This window comes from Salvia splendens, chromosome 13 (assembly GCF_004379255.2).
Source record: "Salvia splendens isolate huo1 chromosome 13, SspV2, whole genome shotgun sequence".
Lineage (NCBI taxonomy): Eukaryota > Viridiplantae > Streptophyta > Magnoliopsida > Lamiales > Lamiaceae > Salvia > Salvia splendens.
The window spans coordinates 822,833-841,856 of NC_056044.1; the positions used below are offsets into that span (position 1 = coordinate 822,833).

The window sequence follows — 19,024 nt, forward strand, 5'->3', positions numbered from 1 at the left end:
CTTTTCGGTACGGATTTTAAGAATGGTGTGTTAAGTGGATGATAAATAAAATAAGAGAGAATAAAGTAAGAGAAATGAAGACAGAATAAAGTAAGAGAGATGATTACCTTTTGCCAAAAGTAGAAATAACTCAATTAATTTGGAACTTCCCGAAATAGAAAAATGACTCTATTAACATAGAACGGATGGAGTATTATTTCAGTATAAAGTAAATCTTCAATCAAAACTCAAAAATATACCTGGAGATCCATTGGGCGTGTTAGCAACTGAAATGAAAAACAAAAAATCATTACATAAATAAAACTAATTGTTAAAAAACTTGCTTCGATCTTCCATAAATAAAGAAAAACATCACATTTCACATTTCACCACTATTGATTTAAATATATATGGTCGATGATTTAAATCATCTAGTATGCATGAACACCATTGCAGTTAGTGACAGCAGGTGTAGCAATTTTGCAATGATGCTTTTTAATTGATTTGATTTTACAATGTAGTCGACACTAATTAAAAGGTTTCATCATGATCGTGACCCTGATGTAGTTTAAAAAATAGGATAGTTCTTACCAAATAAATAAATTTATAATTAAAAAATGTATATATGATATACACTTCCATAAATTTCATAAAACAATATATATGGGGTGTTCTATTCATTACATTATGTATACAACAAACACAGAAATTTCCCTTGGTTAAGAGAGCTGCATATAGTTGTTTTCTACCATCCATTTGAAACTCCAATACTTCTCCTCACACTTATACGACCAATAAGCCCACCCAAATGTAGCTTTCCCATACACTTCTAACTGAGCCTTTGCAAATCTCCGATAATCTTCCTTTTTCGTATCGTTCAAATACAAATCAGCAGTCCATTCTCCTGCAATTCCGTATATATCGCAGTTAGCTCGGTCGATAAAGATCAATCCGTCGAGAAAAATCAAATGAGAAAGCATTTTATTGAACATACCGACAAAGATTAGAGGGCCACCATCGCGAGTCACTTCTTTCAACTGCTTCGACCTTTTCTTGTAGATGTAATCTGCGTTCTGCCTACCGTTCATGCTCTGGAAGTAGTCTGAATAGCGGTTGTAGTAATGCACGTCTATGACCGAGTTGCTAAGGCCAGTGGCGAAGGGGAGGAGCTCGGTGTTGTTGGCTAACCCCAGGCGATTTGAGAGGATCACGTAGGTAGTAGCTGTGTATGTTCTGACCGCATCGTATCCTGCTTGATAGTACTGCATTAAGGTATGCAGATGGACGCCGGGAGCTGATGGCTCATTCATTAACTCGATTGCTGCAAGACTCGGGTGATCGCAGTACCTGCACGTAAGAAACTTGTGTTTAAGTTTGTGAAAATCGGGTGCATATCACTTTCTAGCATAAAGTATGTGTACTTTTTGTTTTTCAGCCATGTCACACCCATTCTTGTTATGATAGATCAGTAGTACCTAATAATTTGACTATGTTTTCGAATTTAAGACGGGTGGGCCACTTTCTGGTACTGAAAAGATGGTGTGGGGATTTTTTGGTAGATCTTAAGAAGAGAAATATATAACCTTTGTGCTAAGAATTCAATGACTGAAACAGTTTCCAGAATTCGGGAATCATCCCACTCGATAAATCCATCTCGTGATCCACTGTGGTGATTGCCATTCTGTGATCCTGGAACCGCATGAAGATCCAGTATGACCTTCATATTGCGGTTACTGCAAAAAATCAATGACGATGGTATTTTACTTTAATGGAAGAGACATGTTAAACAGGTATGAGAGAAGAATGTCCTACCGAGCCCATGCGAAAGCATTATCTAAAGCTTGCAAAGACCCCCCAACAAATGGTTTCGGTGGAAAGGGGTCGTATTTGATCCACCAGCCAACAGGAATTCTAACAGCATTGAGACCATGCTGTGACATGAACCTGAAATCATCTTCGACAATGTAGGTGCTCCAATGATTCTGCAATTATTTGAGAGTTTAGCATTGTTCACTTGTCTAATATGTTTGAGGATCAGTTTGTTGAGAAGATATAGCAGAGATAAATGGTTCACCTTCATTATTTTAGGGGCTTCATCTGGACCATAACCGTTGGTTAATTGGTATTCCCCTTGTAACGTCTTGATAATATGCATTTCAAAAACAGAGGGATCTCCATCCCCCCATTCATCTGGACTTCCTAAGTAATCGGCCACCACATAGTTCTCCATTATTGCCTTTACACGACAATCAAATGTGTATGAGAAAATAAATAAACAAAAGAAAGAAAAGATTGTGAAATGCATTAATCCTTCATAATTTGAGCATTGAGGATAGTTCTGACTATTTATACAATAGCTATTGGAAGCTGTCAAGTAATACATATAAGGAGTTATTGAGATGTTCGTAGCTGCAAAATATATTTGTACGAGAGATAATTACCTGAAGATAAAGATTATTTGATGCAACTATACGCACTCTGCTCGGATTATCCGCATTTTGTATAATTGCGAAGGTTTCATTTGGCCCCGGTTCAGCTGCACGCGCAAATACTTTAATCCCTTCACCTTCATCAGCAAGCCCAACGAAATCTTTGTTGGAAACTCTAAAATTGAAGGTGGTTTCATTAATTCGCCATAACTGCATATTTAAGTGAATACATAGAAATGTGAGACCAACCTGTAGGAAGAAAAGAAACAAGAAACTAGAAAACTGACCCTGAAAGTTTCCCAGCTTCTGGGATTACGACGGTTGGCTACCAGTGTTGAACCGCCCCCTTTTTCTGCGCATAGATACTTGTTGAGGCTGACAGACTTAAAATGCACTTGAGTTCCATCCTGATGAAATTTGAAACATCAGTTCTAAAATTACACCTCTCTTCGACATTTATACCAACTTCTGTATGTAAGTACCGATGTAGGAAGGGAAGAGAAGAAGATGATATGTTCATAAACTGGAATTATACTCTTTACTTGACATTACACAAAGAAATCTAATTAAATAAAGCAAAAGGCTCTCACTTCACACTCCCAAGCATTTCAACCACCAGCAATTATTTGTAGCAATCACAATTTAGTCATACTAATATACTTCATTGTTGGAGGTAACTTTGTTTCCAGCCACCAATTTTCTCAGAGATGAATCAGTGAGAAGCAAATCAATGAAATTCTACTATGAGTTTAGACTATCTTCATTTCACTTCAGCTGATAGTTAAATGACACACTGAGACTGTCAAAAATGTTTAAAATCACTTCGTAATTCATCAATGCAAGTTATACTAAGTGTGAAATGAAGCGTAATTTAACCTAATATTAGACCAACAAACACAAATTCACATATTTTCATTAGAATACACCAACAACCTTACCTACATCCAACTTAACAGTATAAAACCTCTTTCCCAAATTGGCATCTTAGATCCATTTGCAATGTTGTGAAACACAGCTCCATTTCCTAATGTGGAAATTTTTACTCCTACTAAACTACAGTTTCCCCAAATCGATGATGATATGCTACTACTAGTTTACCCAATTATATAAATTGCGGTAACCTATGAGCTAAATTATAAACAAATCACGAATTAAATTCCTCTAGATTCTAATCAAATAAATTCAACCAATATTAAAATACACCAAACACACACCAGCAGATCCTTATTGGGAATGCCGTCGAAGAGCGACGACGTCATCCAGCCTTCGGTCACGAGCCACCCCCCCAAATTCGCCGCTTTAAACGGCAGCAGCTCTCCGCTGCCGCATTGAGCTAGAAGCCATGCGAGCAAGCTCAAAACCGCTGCAAATTGATGCAGCTGCTGCCTTTTCATCTCGGAATTTCCTCAGCTCAGCTAATTGATGAATTTTTGTGCTTTAATTTTAATCTGTTGATACTGTTTATAAAGAGTGAAAAGGTGAAGGAGAGTAAGACAAGTGATTGTCGAAGTGGAGGGAAAATAAAAATAAATAATTAAATTAAATAGAAAATGGAGCCGTTGGAGATTTCGACAAGATAATCAGGGCCGTTGATTGGTGTTAATGATTTAGATCACCGACTCTTTGTGAATAAAATAATAGCCCCCACACACATTGAATCATTTGATAAGTGGCTGTGGTAGACCACCTCCCAAACATTGAATCATTGATGAGTCACTGATAGACATGCCCACGGTTTCCGGTTCGCGGAACCGCGACAATTTTCTCGAACCGGAACCGTCGTATTTGTAACTGCGGTCCGGTTCCGGTTCAAGATTTTTCGAACCGAAACCGTCACCAAACCGCCGGTTCCGAACGGTTCCGGCGAGGCATCCGATGCGTCAGGCGGTGGCAACTTTTTCAGGGGATTTTGTTTACCGGAACCGGCGGTTTTCCGGCTCCGGTGCAGAACACGAGGCTGACACGTTGCAGGTCGTCAGGCGGTTTTTGTTGACCAAACCGCCAGTTTTGGGGTAAAATCGGCGGTTCCGGCGTTTTACACCGCCGGTTTCGTCGGATTTTCAATTTTTTTTATTCTGATTTTGAATTTAAATTAATCCATTCTCCCCCCCCCCCCCCCCATTTTTATCTATAAATACCTCCTACTATCCTCACTTACATTCACCAATTTCTCTCTCTTTGTCTCCCATTTCTCATTTGTGCTATTGTGCTTACATTTGAATTATTCAAGTGCTACTCTTATATTACGCATTGTTATACTTATACACTTTGTACTTTTTCCGTAGTCCTATTTCTATATGTCTTTCTCAATTGCTAAAACAAAAAAAATATATATTATTCTATATTTCTACTATATAATTTGTTACTATCAAGATGTCTTCATCCCGATAAGGTCGTGTTGATAAGGGAAAGGGAAAGTTCAAGAGACCAAGTCGAAAATCCGTTGTTGATGAGATTTCGCAAAGGAACATGGATGTGTGGCAGGTTAATAATTATTATATACTAATATTATCAATTATGAATTACATTACATTATTGTTCATAGTTCTATTTGATATTTACAATACAAATATTATTGTGTAGATTCGAGAAGATCAAGATATGGCCAATGCTATTGCTCTCTCTCGCTCTCAATCCCAAGGCGGACGTGGATATGGTGGTGGCGTCGATGCTTATGTTGGTACCGGTAGTGGTGCTCCCGGTCCCGGTGCCTATTCTCAACAAATTCCAACCCCTGTGAATCTTGATGACGATGATGATGATGATGATGATGATGATGATGATGATGACGAGGAGGAGGATGAGGAGGAAGAGGCGGAAGAGGTTCAAGAAATGCCACCCCCACCACCACCAAGGAGTCGTCGTGGTCGTGGACACCCTCCTCAACCTCCTAAACCAATTGAAAGGTCTTTAACCTCAAACATCATGGTGAAACATTTCAAGAAGGTACGAGATAGTACCGATCCGGACACTTATAATATGTATTGCAACTATTGCGAAAACGTATACACATTCCGAAAGGGTGGAGGATATTGTACATTTACCCGTCACATGGAGAAAGCGCATCCGGTCGAGTTTGGTATCGCTCCAACCCAAACTCAACTCAACTTTCAACATGGAGTCGGGACCGGGAGTGGGACGGGTTCATCCCAAACATTAGGTATGTGTAGCAATACTCTTTTAAAATATGATCACAAAAATGCTCTTAATGTGATGTCTAGATTTGCCGTGATGAAACATTTTCCGTTCAATGCTTTTGATAGCGATGCGTTTGAGTCGAGTATGCGACAAGTTTATAATGCCGCTGTAAGAAAATTGAGTCGAACTTCTATGACTCGAGCTGTTGTTAGACAATGCATGGAAAAGAAGGTGCAATTAGGTACGTTTATTGTTAAAGTTTCGATTTGCTCTGATGTGTGGACTGATTGTTTTTGCAAAAATTCATATATGGGCATCACTGTGCATTTCGTTGATCACAGTTAGACTTTAAACAAACGTTTGATTGCATTTCGGGAATTTTCCGCACCAAACACTGCACAAGCAATTGCTCAATTGATAATTCAAGTTTTGAATGAATTTCAATTGATCAATAAAATTTTGTCCGTTGGTTTTGATAATGCAAGCTCTAACACTGCTAGTATAGATGAACTCATCAGTGCATGTTCACCTGTTATTGATGACAAATATTTTCATGTGCGATGTATTGCCCATATTTTGAATTTGTGTGTTCAAGATGATGCGATCGATTTGTGACAAAAGTATGTTGATCCTATTGGAACGGTTGTTAAGTTGATTCATAACAAAGCTCCTGTTGGTAGAGCTTGGAAGAAATATTGTCATAGCAAGCAGTGCAGGTACACCAATTTTCGTTTGGATATTTCAACTTGTTGGAACTCGACGTACGATATGTTGGAGTCGACATTGAACCACATTGAATATTTATGTGATTTTTTTAGAACTTGTCTGCATGTTCCTTCTGATTTGCTTTTGATACCCTTTTGTTGGGACCACAACATGGATTTGTTTCGATTATTCCAAGCTTTCAAAAATGCCACTGTTAAATTATCCGGTGTTTATTATCCTACTTCTATGCGCGTTTTGGAGCATTGCATGTATGTGGCAATTGGTTTTAAGACATGTGTGAAAAATACTCAATTCATAGAGTTGAATGTTATTTTGTTTTATATGGTTGAAAAATGGTTAAAATATTTTGCGCGTATTCCAAATGTGTTTTTGATTGCAAAATACTTGGATCCATAGTGGAAGTTGCATGGTGTTCATAAAATTTTAGGCATGTACTATGGTTGTTTGCATGATTTGGATTTTTCTCAACTTCGCGAAATGGGCTAGACAAGAGGAGAATGCTTCGAACTAAGTCTTCTGAATGTTGATGAAATCAAACTAAGGTTAGATAGTGCACTTCGTGCTCTCTATGCGGAATATGAAATGCGATATAACATCACTCACCAGGTACGTGCTCCTCCTAGTCCTTCGACATTTGATTTTGGTGGCGGGAACTATAGCAATGTCATGATTGATCCAGACGTAGTATCACAATTGCAAGATCTATACGGTGCTACAACCAATAGGACTAGAGCTACTAGTGAGTTAGATATATATTTGGAATCGCGCTCTATTTTTCAAGATGCATGTCCTTCTACTTAACAAATTGACGTCCTTAATTGGTGGGGAACACATGACAAAGAGTTTCTGATACTCTCGATAATGGCTAATGAGATTTTCGCTGTTCCCGCTTCCACCATCGCCGTTGAGCAAGCTTTTAGTGTCGGCGGTTGTGTCCTAGACGGCAAAAGGAGCAATCTCTCAGCCAAAAATATGGAAGCCACTATGTTACTTGATGATTGGGCAAAGGCAGACATGAGAGCACAAGAGCCGGATTTTAACTTCCGTGTAGAGAGTGATGGTGAAGACTTTTCCACCGAAGGCGATGACGAGGTCGGAAGCGAGGGCGCTCAACAATATCAATGACCGGGGGGTGAATGGCGAGCACGGCCGACCAAAAAGGTAAGCAAGGTAAGAGAACTACGTGAGCTTTGATTCCTCAATAAAATTGTGGATACGTAGGCAACTCAACTTAAATTTGAAAAGTTTAACTTTGAAAGTTTAAGTTGAGCTCAAGCCCTTTTCAATTTTTTCCTTTTTCCCCCCATTTCATGTTTTTTTATTTATGTTCCGACGACACTTGTAAATTATATTACATTGTTGTATGTTGTATATGTATTGTAAATTGTAATGTATCATTGTCCGTTACAACTCAAATTCAATAAAATTGATATGATTTTCACCTTATTCATCTTATTTTAATTTAAATTATCCATTGTCTTGTTCCAATTTATTGTATAAGTCCAAATTTCAAATTACATAGCAAAAAAAAACGAACCGTGAAAACCGCCGGTTTTCGAACCGGAACCGTGAAAACCGTCCGAAAACCGGCGGTTCGGAACCGGAACCGTGAAATAGCCTCACGGTTCGGTTCCGGTTCCGCATGGAGAGAAGAGACGAGCATGTTTTCTCGGATGAAAAAGCTAAACAGTTTCTCATGAAGTTGTTGCACACACGTAATGGTTCTCGAATCAGTCACATGTTGACATGTATATGTTCGATACACTCGCATAAGCTGATCTACATGGTACCTTGGTGGGGCAAATGCCCATTTTCAAAACTTCATATCAATAACTATTTTAATGCCCCTTTTCAATACTTCAAAATTTGTTTATACTATATTTTTGCCTCTCCTCACGTCACTCTCGTGACTCGCTTTAGAAGCCCAATTTGGGCACACCGATTGTCCGATTGGGAAAGTGCATCCTTGTCCATTGTTCGCTTTCCTCTTTCTTTATTTTTCTCTTTTTACTCTTTCTTTGGACTTTTTGTTTCTTTCTTTTTTTTCCTTGCTTTTGATCTGAGGCCTTTTTTCTGTTCTTTTCTTTTTTAAAATATTATTAATTATTGTTATTTGTTTTTCAAAACTAATTGTTTCATATTTCAACTAATATGTTGTGCTTATATTTTTATTATTTAAAATAAATATTGTGTGCTGTAGATATCATAAATATTTCAATTTTGATTTTTTTTTAATTTTCAACACAATTATATGAATTTTTAAGTTCGTGTTTTATTGTAGTAGTACTGGTAGATTGGGCCTAGGATTCTGGAAACAGAGAGAGATTGATTTCAAATATATGTCAACAGATGGTGTTAAACGTATACAAGTAAAAGGAATGAATGAAATTTATAGGGAAACTGGAAACAGAGAATGTGTAACTAAAAGAAATCAATCATTTGGATTAATTCAAATTTTTTTATGATAGTCCTTTTTTCATCTTTAAAAGAATTTTCCTAGCGCAACTACATTCTATACAACGCCTTTTCCGGTGTGGAAAAACTAAGCCGATTCACATCTCCGGCGATCATTGCGAATATGCAGTAAGATTCCGACTATCGGTCACCAGCCCTCCTGGAAATATATTCCATTTCCCCGCATCAAAGAGGAGCCGGTTCCCGACAGCTCTGTTTAACCATGGTCATACGTTGCTAGATACGTGTTGAGCTGCAAACGAATTAGATAATCCACCTCAAGAAACTCAATGAGGAGATCTAATCAGTACCTGAGGAAGGGATTTCACTTCGCTCACCCGGACACTAGCAACGTATTGAGGTGACCAAGCGAACTGCAAGCTCAATGTTATCTTGCCAAAACGCAAAGGTCCACACCAAGTAGCCTCGTTTTTCATAGATATGTTTTTGACGACGAAGCCCATCTTCCTGACATTGCCCCAAGTTGGGTTCATTCGCTCGAACCCCTTCCTCTCCTGGGCACTAACCGGCTTTATCAATGGTTTTTGAATAGTACTTTCAAGACCACAACCATATTCACATCTCGTTTTCCAAGAATACCAGTGGTATTCTGCTTCTTTTGTATGCCGGGTTGCCAGGCATCTCGAGATTTGTCGGTAGATTGATCAAAGTCATCCATCGAATCTGCACCTGGCCTTAAGCGCCATTCCTTGGAATTTTAAAGATGTTCGATTTTTCCATCTTCTTCCAACGGTGTGCCACATCCGGACTATACTTGCGAATCATATGGTCTATATCTTGGCCCAGATCTCAAGCCCCTCCCACCAGCAAGCTTGGAGGGAAAAGCGCCATAGGCAGGAGTCTCGGGGATAAACTCTTTAGGCAGAGAATCCATGTCTAAGTAACAGCTTCGTGCTTTGGAATCATCAATTAGCTCAGCCCAATCATCAGACTGCACCAGCGCATTTGCATTTCCCATTACCTGTGAGTAGGGAAACAGCGTTAAAACTCAAATACGTGTCTTCATAGCCCGCGGCTGGCCATGAGATGGTTTATGATTACTTATAAACATTACACGAAAAGGAACAGAGGAGAACAGGAAAAAAAGGGAAAATGAAACGAAGAAGGGAAGAAGAATTTTACCCAGAGAGCTCTTCTCGCTCGAGTAAGAGCAACATTCATCCTACGGATGTCCGCAACGAACCCAACTCCATGACTCGATGCGCGCACACAAGACATAATTATGACATCACGTTCTTGGCCTTGGAACGCATCCACTGTATTAATATAGATGTCTTTTCCTTCATCTGAATTCAGAACATCCTTGAACTCCCTTTGGAGACATTTCAACTGCAGCTTATATGGAGTAATGATGCCAACAGACACTTTCCCAATGCCCAATGATTTTATAGACTTCTGAAGGTGCTCATATAAACGAACGCAAAACTGTGCTTCTTGGGTATTTTGATAAGACACGGAACTCCCCCGATGGGACTCACGCCCATGACTGATATCAAAAAAGATATAAGGCCTCAGTAGAGGATCTTTGTAATATTTTTCGTCTGGCAAATTAATGACACTCTCACTGTCTGTAAGACGACCTTGGTAAAAGTGTCTCGAAGGAAAATCCCTAATATGAGGATGCATTCTATATTGCACAGATAAAAGGATTGTTGGGCAGCCTGCCTGCTGAAACCTCTCAAACAGGCTTCTACTATACAGCAGGGTTCCGGCTGCCTTACTAATAACAGTGGCCGGTAGCTGCTGGGGATCCCCTACAAGAACACAACGAGCTGCACCAAGAGAAAGTGGAGGTAGAATTGCCACTTCACTAGCCTGTGCTGCTTCATCAATGACAACCATGTCGAAGCCATGAGTTAGACGAGAGAACAACTTGCGTCCACTACTCGAGACAGTGGTGAAAACAATTTCAGCTTCATTGGCAAAACTTGCCTCCAGATTTGCTCGTGCTTCCTCCAAATTAAAGTTACTACCAGCTCGAAATCTAGCTTCCACAATGAGAAGTCGGGACATCTCAACCAGAGTTTTATCTCTATTTTCTACAGCCGCCGCAAGGTTTTGGAGTAATGCATCTCGGTTTTGATCTCTTGCCAGAAGAACATCAGGATCAACACCAACAGATCCCTGTGCACGTCCATTAACTGCAGCAGCATTAAGTTCTCTTCGAAGGCAAGCAATTTGCTGAGATAACTGATTTTCACGAATCCTCAAACTGTGCATCCATCCATGGACCTCATCACGATTTTTGGATAAAAGTTGCTCGGTCCTTCGTTCCACAGAAACTGCCTGAGCAGCTTTAGTCTGAGAATCCACACCGACTCGAGCAACATCGGGTCGATAAACCTTCATTTCTCCATCAATAAATCCACGGTCAAGCACACGTGAAAGCAACTCATCAGTTGCCGCATTTGAAGGAGCACACACGAGCATTCTGGGCTTTGGGCAAAGTTTTGGAAGTGTCCGGAATAGATTCTGATCCATACTCTGCAGAACTTCATCAATAGAACCAGAGGCCACACTGTCTGAGTTGGCCTCATTAATCTGCTTATAGCTTTCAGGTGCCAGTTTCTTTAGCAATGCTGTATAGTAGTGCTGGTACTGGACGAGGTGGATCACATTAAGCATTCCCCAAACAGTATGCGTTTTACCGGTGCCGGGAGGACCCTGGACCAAAGTAAAGGGCCATGGCTCTGATTTCTTTGTCATGCCATTTGATGTACCAGCAGCTGTATGTGTTGCAGCCCATTGAATCGCACCTAACTGGGGTCCATTAAAAGTTCTACGAAGGTGTTCAACAAAGTTTGAAGTAAAGCAATCAGGCATAGCAGGTGGCTGTTCTTCATATTTTGGGAACTGGTCTGGACTGGGCTGAAGAATAGCATTCTGCATCTGCATGAGGTATCAGCAATCATCACGTTAAACAATTTAAATCATACATGCCATTCTCCGCACAAACTAGTTTTGAAGTTCGAACCAAACCTGCATATTAAGACGACGAAATGCATGCAGAGCAACGTATTCCCGCTGTGTGGTTGCGAGAGAACCAAGCTGAGTCAGGTACCATACAGCCCCAGGATGGAGCTTCCGCAGAATATGGTCATCATCGATCTTGCTAAAATACAAACAATAAATATATCGTAAGTTCCTGAGCCAGAAATTAGACAGCCTAGATACACCAATTGCTCCAACCTAGCCAAACTATCGTAAGTTCCTGAGCCAGAAATTAGACAGCTTAGATACACTAATTGCTCTAACCTAGCCAAATCAATTCTACAACATTGAGTACAAAGTACCACCAAAAAAACGACAAATGGTACAAGTGACAGGGATGGCACACCTGTTAGAATCATATAAATCTCCAACATAAAAGTGAAGGATTGCCCCAGTGTACTCTCTGGTATTAATAGGTATATATCTCCTGACTGTCCCAGCTACACGGCCACTAACTTCAGGCTTCTCCTCATCTTCTAGAGCCATGGAACTATTATTCCTCCTAATATGAACTGGATCATCCAGAGATAGCACGTTAGAAATATAGCTCAGTTTAAAAATCGCATCAAACTAATGTTTATCTAAATTACAGGAAAGAATAAAACAAGAGGATTAACAGCAGAATTTACCTGCTCCGGGCCTGGGGGATGAAAGAACTGCAACTTCTCCTTCTTTGAATGTCCATTTGTATTCATGTGGTGGAGTAAGAATCACATCAAACCATCCTGAAAATCCAAAAACAGAAAAATAACACACTTGAGCAGCTAGAGGGAAGAAAAATCTCCAAGAGCTAAGATTAAAGATCTGCCAGGAGGGGACAGGGAATTTAAAACAAGTAAGAATATATGAAAAATACTTGCTTCTTTTGCTTCAATGTAGAGTGGAAGAGAGACAGCAAGAGAAACCAAAAACATTATTCAAACAGGGGGACCATAACTAATGACGTTGAGAAAGAAGAAAGATACAATAACTAATAAGACGTTATACAAAGAATTAGTATGAGATAAAGTTAGAACAATACCTCTTTCCCGTCGTTCAATGCTTTTTATGCATACCCTAACATGATTTGGAACTGTTTCTAATGACTCCTCCCAGGTACTATAAAGCTGTGCCCGGCATTCTTCAAAAAGCAGGGGCTCAAATACCCTGATATAGTCCTCAACTGAATCAAAGCTACCCGGAACACGTTGAAGCTCCTCTTCCTCTGTTACAAATAAACAAGTACATATAAGTGAACAAAATATGACATGCCGGAGATAATATTTTATCTTAAATAATAAGAAAGCAATAACCCTAGGTAGCAGATACTATGAGATTCATATTTCACAAAAGTACTAGCTAAAGCTGAAGGGGTTATTTGGTTTCAGTTCCGGTTTCAGTTTCAGTTCCAGTTTCAAATTTTAAGAGGTTCAATGAACTCTAGTTGATCAACATTGCGTTCTAGAAAGCCAAACTTGAGAAGATATTCAATAATGAAAAACAAGAAAGAAAGCTTTTAACATTACACCATGTTCACAAAACTAATCAGATTGCCACAGTTTAAAGGGTCCATAATCTATGTCATATTTTACGGTAAACTGCCACAAAATTACACTTCTACTTCACTAGAAGATGTCAAAATTAAGGAAAGAAAGTGAAAGCTGAAACAAATCAACAAATGCCCATCAAGAGGATCAATGAATAAATCAGCAAATGTTAACCGAAGGCATCACCATAGTTGTATACATGCCGAAGGTAGCATAATTATTAATTCCAAGTTTTGACCATAAGCATCAAGAAAAGCACAGAATGTTCAATCAGCTCATAACAAGTATAATCACACTGAAAGGTGGCTCATAATGTACTGATGATTGGCCAAAAGCAGAAATATTCTGAATAGAACTCCACTAAAAGTGATTCATTCTTTTTAGTTCAAAACTATCCTACTAACTATGCACTCAATCAGAGCAACTAGCACAAATAAAAATTTTACATACTGGAAGAAAGAATACTTAAACATAAAGGGTAAGTCAGCCTAAGAAAGATGACTAGCAGCAGACTAGTGTATCAACGAGTTTGTATTTAGATACCTGGATGATGCCAAAATTTTTCATTTGTAACCTCACGCAGAAGGCGTTCCACTGAAGAATCTTGATACTGGTTGCTTATGGAAGTTTGCTTCTTGGTAGGTAGCTTTTTAGTAGCTAATTTAGAATCAACCAAATTCTGGCTGGTAATAGCTGGTTTCCTACCAGTGAACTGCGAATTCTTATGTTGCCTTGTGTCAGGAGGCAGCTTCCGAAACAGTGGTGTTTGTCCTTCTGATAAAGCATCAGTCACAGCATTGAACTTCCTATGAGCTCCAGTAGAGCCAGAACTATGGTCATCATTACTCTCAGACTTACACTCATTTGACTCCACAAAACTATTTCCTTCATTGCTCAACAGATCAGCTTGTTTCGCATCTCTAACTACAGGCTGACTTTGCTTATCCCCACGTTCAGCAGATCCCTGAGTAGGGCAGGTTTCTTTCATAGTCCGGATTATAGTTGGTGCAGGAATCTGCCTTCTAGGAGTCGAGGACTTCAAAACACCAGCTTGCTTAACATCTTCTAATTTGAGAAACATGGTCTGCCTGCTGCGCTTCTTCCCTAACATTGCTTCCTTATGCTGGTCCAGCTTAGGACGCTTTCCAATACTATTTCCATACTTCAATGCATGATTAGCTTCAATTCCTTTAACTTCTCTTTGTTTTGGTACAGGAGCAGATTCTTCCGAACCATCCATGGATGCATCACCTTTGTTATCATTTGTTTCTGGATTCTTCTCCCAAGGGCCACCATTTTCATTCTTTACATCATGATTAGGAGATATAGTATCAACACCTGGAGCATGGACATTGTTCTCAATCATCTCAACTGTGCTTTTCTCCAAAGCCTGTTCATCAGTAGCACCAGTTGATTCTTCGCGAAGACCATTTCTTTTGTAAGCACCATCTGAGCCCTCTGCATCAGACCATTCCCCTTCTTCCTTCTCCGCATCCTGAACATCTAAACCTGATTGTACAATTGGTGAGGCCTTCATAGCCTGGCCATTACTCGACTTGGATGAAGGAGCAACATTGGTAAGCACATCAATGAAACTCTTTTTTTCATCAGAAACATCAGGTCCCTGAACAACTTTAGACCTGACGAAAGGCTGGAAACCAGATACAGAAGAAGCATGGGAGAAAGCATTGTTATTTACTATGCCTTGAGGACCCGCAGATGCCACAAACAAGTCAGTTGGTGCAGTAATCGAAGGGATAGCCCTCTGAGGCTGGAAGCAAATAACACTATCATTATTATTATCATCCTCATTTTCAGCAGGTGGTTCATTAAGATCAAATAGCAGCCTTCCTTTGGAGCCCATTTTGCCAGAAGTTGCATACAAGCAAACAAAAATGTCCAAATATGTTTACTAGCAATTTTATCAGATAAATTATATTCATAAGCATGCACTGTAAGCTCATCAAAGTGGCAATTGGCAGATATATTGGACCTTTTGAATGGCCACATAAACAACAAAAGCACCTTCTGCAACAAAGATGGAAGAGAAAATGAGTAAGTACCGGTGTATGCATGCACATAAATTAATTATCACAAATGAGGGGCAAAAGAATCATTGGGAAATGCATTAAAAAGGTATTTGAACTGTTCATATTTGAAAATGTTTTCTAACCCATCTAACCCACTAGACAAAGTTACATCAATTACTGTGCAAGTAAGCTGGAAATTGACATACAACAAGGCTTAGAAACACAAAACAAACACACCTACAGACACATGATAACAGAGAAAATAAAGCCTAATTGCATCACTGCATATGATATAGGCAAGAGGAAGAATGGTAACAGCCATCTAAAGCATATGCGCACACTGTTCATATTTATACAGTATCCACCATAAGCGTCTCATCTTAATAATGTGTTCGAATCAAACAGTAAATGTGCATAGTATAACAAGTACACATACCATCTGGCCTATGCATAAACATAAACATGAATCAAACAACAAGCTGGACTAGAAAAAATAAGGGTAATCTGTATAAATAGTTAAATACACACAGTCCTGTATAAATACACAGAGTCAGAAACATTAGAGACACGAAAATTTAAAGGTCATATTCCTTCACTGAATCAGCACTGCATGAAGACTTTCGAAATTACAATCAAATAAAAACAACCAGATCGGTACATTCTGATATAAGCAAATAAAAACAACCGAAAAAACAAAAACACGAACAACCTGTAATCAAGACTACATATATGGATCCCTAATAACCAAAGTTTGACAATAAAAAGTAGATCCTACATAATTTATTTACAATCCGTCCCTATTAAGCCTGATATACACCAAATAACCTCCAATTAAACATTTAAGGAAAAATATTGAGAACAAAAAATATCCGTGCAATCCTAAATCACTTTCAGCTCCACTGATACATCATATACATAATACTCAGTACCAGTCTCCCATTATGATAAACTCAAGCTCAACATTCAAATCCACACTCCTCCCAACTAATCACAAACAAAACACTAATTGAATACAAATACAATCACCAACACAAACAAACAACAGATAGAGAGCTAATTTACCAGCAAATGAATAATACACAATCCCTAATTCAACCAGAAAACACACAGAAAAACTCTCTAGTCCAGATCGAAAATAGCTCCACTGCCGAATTAGCCAATCTAAATAGTGTAAACGAATTACACATGAAATTAATTAGCGATCTATTTCCCAATCAATATAATTAATCCATCGTTGTAATCGAATTAGCAATCCTTTCCTTTTCTCCATGCAAATTATCAGCAGAGGGAAGCGAGAGAGGGAAAAAGTCAGGATGAGTGAGAAGATTTTACCTCAAAAGGATACCAAATCTAGAGAGAGGGGAAAATATATGAATATAATAATACTAATAATAAATTGAATATAGTAAATTGCTAATTTTTATGTGACATGGTTCTGTATGCATAGTTGTATCTATATACGGCGACAGAGGAGAGAGAGAGCGAATGGGAAACAAAAGAGATGGCGTTGAGGGGTATTTATAGGAAATGAAAAGGGTGAAGTCACCGGCTACGGGCTAAGCCGGTAGCCAGAAGTTCAAATTCTAATCGAAAATTAAGCGGATGGGTGTTTTGGTAATTTCACAACACGGTCATAAGAGCATCCCCATCCGTGCTCTTGCCAAAGAGCACGGATGTGGGCCAGACTCACTTTTATTACTTTTTCACTCCTTACTTTTAGGCAAGAGCACAACAAGGGTCCCACCATTCTATTATTCAATTTAAATAAAAACGTTTCCATAATATTAAAATGCATTAAAAATACCCGGAATACTATTACAAATTAAAAAAAATTAAAATTACATAATTAAATTCATAAAATTAAAAAAACTCACTACTCGTGACCGAATTTCACCCAAATGTGTTTGATTAAGTCGTCATGTAGCTCAGTGTGGGTTCGGGTATCGCGCATTGTGTTTCTTGTTTCGATCCTCTCGCCTGTTGGCAATTGAAACTAAAAATATAACATATAACTGTCCCACATCGGTGTCAAGATAAAACTGAAACTAGTATATAAGTCTCATGGACCCCTCCTCCTATCACCAATTGGTTTTAGGATGGAACCCATGGATTTCTATCATGGTATCAGAGCGGGTCGCTGACTGTGGGTCAAATTTAACTGACCCAGCAGTATATCTGGGCCGAAACCGAAAAAATGACTGACCCAGCAGTATATCTGGATTTAAAAATTTGGGCCAAGTGGTCCACTCGATCGAAAAAAAATTGGGCTGATTGTCCAATCGATTAGAAAAAAGTCCAACCCCTCCAAGGTTCACCTTGAAGGGTTTGAGGGAGGGTGTTGGCAATTGAAACTAAAAATATAACATATAACTGTCCCACATCGGTGTCAAGATAAAACTGAAACTAGTATATAAGTCTCATGGACCCCTCCTCCTATCACCAATTGGTTTTAGGATGGAACCCATGGATTTCTATCATCGCCCACCGTCGTATGCACACATCGGCGTGGGGGAGACCTCGCGGTTGAGCTTCCGGCTTCATCCTCGTCGTAAAAGTTAGCAGCCCTCGGTCCTTCGTCAGCTATAATCATGTTATACAAGATAATACACGTGTACATGATGTCGCCGATATTCTTAACATACCACAGCCGAGACGGGGCATCACAATGTTGAATCGGCCTTGAAGGACCCCAAAAGCTCTTTCGACGTCTTTCCGAGCAGACTCTTGACGCTGAGCAAAAAGAACTCATCTCGGGTCTTGCGGATTGTTGAACGTCTTCACGAAAGTCGACCACCTTAGGTAGATACCATCGGCGAGATAGTAACCCATGTGGTATGCATTTCCGTTGATGGTGAAGTCGATCATCGGTGCTACACCATTCAAAACATCATTGAAGAGTGGTGAAGAATAGAGCACATTCAAGTCGTTGTTGGATCCGGCAATACCGAAATATGCATGCCAAATCCATAGGCGGTAGTCGACGACCGCTTCAAGGATAAGTGTTGGGCCGCCGCCTTTGTGGCCGCTTAAGTGTTGCCCCATCCAAGCAGTCGGACAATTCTTCCACTTCCAATGCATGCAGTCAATGCTGCCAAGCATACCGGGAAAACTGTGGACTGTTTCGTGAAGACGAAGCAACCGTTGACAATCATCGGTGGTGGGTGCCCGAAGGAAATCCTCACCGAAAGCAGAACGAACGTCGTCGCAAGATTTTTTAAGGCATAGGATTCCAGTTGACTCACCAACATGCAAATACTCGTCGAAGAGGTCAGCTGTTTGCCCAGTAGCAAGTTGTCGGATGGCACAAGTACACTTCGGCAACGCCGAGAGACTTTGCCGACCAGTTGCGTCTCTACTTGATTGAAAGTATTCAACACGGGTGGACAATGTGTTGACAATACGCATAAACAACCGTTTTGACATGCAAAAATAGCTCCGAAAGTAATCTTCCGGAAACCGCGGCTGGTCGGAAAAATAGTCGGCAACGAGCCTTTCGTTGGCTCCCTCCCGGCCACGAGGGATGTAGCGGCGAATTGATCTAGTTGGTCGAGGATGAGGGGCGGGGGTAGTGATGGCGACATAGGCTTCATAGGCAGCAAGATATTGTTCATAGTATTCTTGTTCTTCGCGCTCCGCTTCCGCCATGATATCGGTGAAATCCATTTGATAGGGTTTGAGTTTTTTTTATTTTTGGTATTATTTTCGATTTTAAAAAATGAATTTCCAACTG

General features: G+C 39.6%; 2 protein-coding genes across 2 annotated transcripts; both read right to left on the reverse strand.

The window, feature by feature from the left end:
- Window positions 1-566: 566 nt before the first annotated feature.
- LOC121762875 (probable glucan 1,3-beta-glucosidase A) lies at window positions 567-3,917 on the reverse strand. The gene is made up of 8 exons (XM_042158888.1): window positions 3,623-3,917; window positions 2,696-2,815; window positions 2,421-2,618; window positions 2,054-2,215; window positions 1,792-1,961; window positions 1,563-1,712; window positions 974-1,326; window positions 567-883 (listed from the first exon to the last, which is right to left on the reverse strand). The coding sequence occupies exons 1-8, from the start codon at window positions 3,800-3,802 to the stop codon at window positions 699-701; spliced, it is 1,518 nt and encodes a 505-aa protein (XP_042014822.1). The 5' UTR covers window positions 3,803-3,917; the 3' UTR covers window positions 567-698.
- A 4,771-nt stretch (window positions 3,918-8,688) lies between these two features.
- LOC121761417 (helicase sen1-like) lies at window positions 8,689-16,616 on the reverse strand. The gene is made up of 7 exons (XM_042157066.1): window positions 13,808-16,616; window positions 12,760-12,942; window positions 12,368-12,463; window positions 12,085-12,250; window positions 11,727-11,859; window positions 9,870-11,636; window positions 8,689-9,708 (listed from the first exon to the last, which is right to left on the reverse strand). The coding sequence occupies exons 1-7, from the start codon at window positions 15,126-15,128 to the stop codon at window positions 9,496-9,498; spliced, it is 3,879 nt and encodes a 1,292-aa protein (XP_042013000.1). The 5' UTR covers window positions 15,129-16,616; the 3' UTR covers window positions 8,689-9,495.
- Window positions 16,617-19,024: the final 2,408 nt, after the last annotated feature.

What these genes read in the sequence shown, in the direction of transcription:
- LOC121762875 (XM_042158888.1), bottom strand. Translation starts at nt 3,802, where the DNA reads ATGAAAAGGCAGCAGCTGCATCAATTTGCAGCGGTTTTGAGCTTGCTC. An exon ending in GAAGCTGGGAAACTTTCAGG is followed by an intron (nt 2,619 to 2,695) that starts GTCAGTTTTCTA and finishes TTAAATATGCAG; the next exon opens with TTATGGCGAATTAATGAAAC. An exon ending in AATGCTTTCGCATGGGCTCG is followed by an intron (nt 1,713 to 1,791) that starts GTAGGACATTCT and finishes GATTTTTTGCAG; the next exon opens with TAACCGCAATATGAAGGTCA.
- LOC121761417 (XM_042157066.1), bottom strand. Translation starts at nt 15,128, where the DNA reads ATGGGCTCCAAAGGAAGGCTGCTATTTGATCTTAATGAACCACCTGCT. An exon ending in ATCCCCCAGGCCCGGAGCAG is followed by an intron (nt 12,251 to 12,367) that starts GTAAATTCTGCT and finishes TGGATGATCCAG; the next exon opens with TTCATATTAGGAGGAATAAT. An exon ending in TTCGTCGTCTTAATATGCAG is followed by an intron (nt 11,637 to 11,726) that starts GTTTGGTTCGAA and finishes TACCTCATGCAG; the next exon opens with ATGCAGAATGCTATTCTTCA.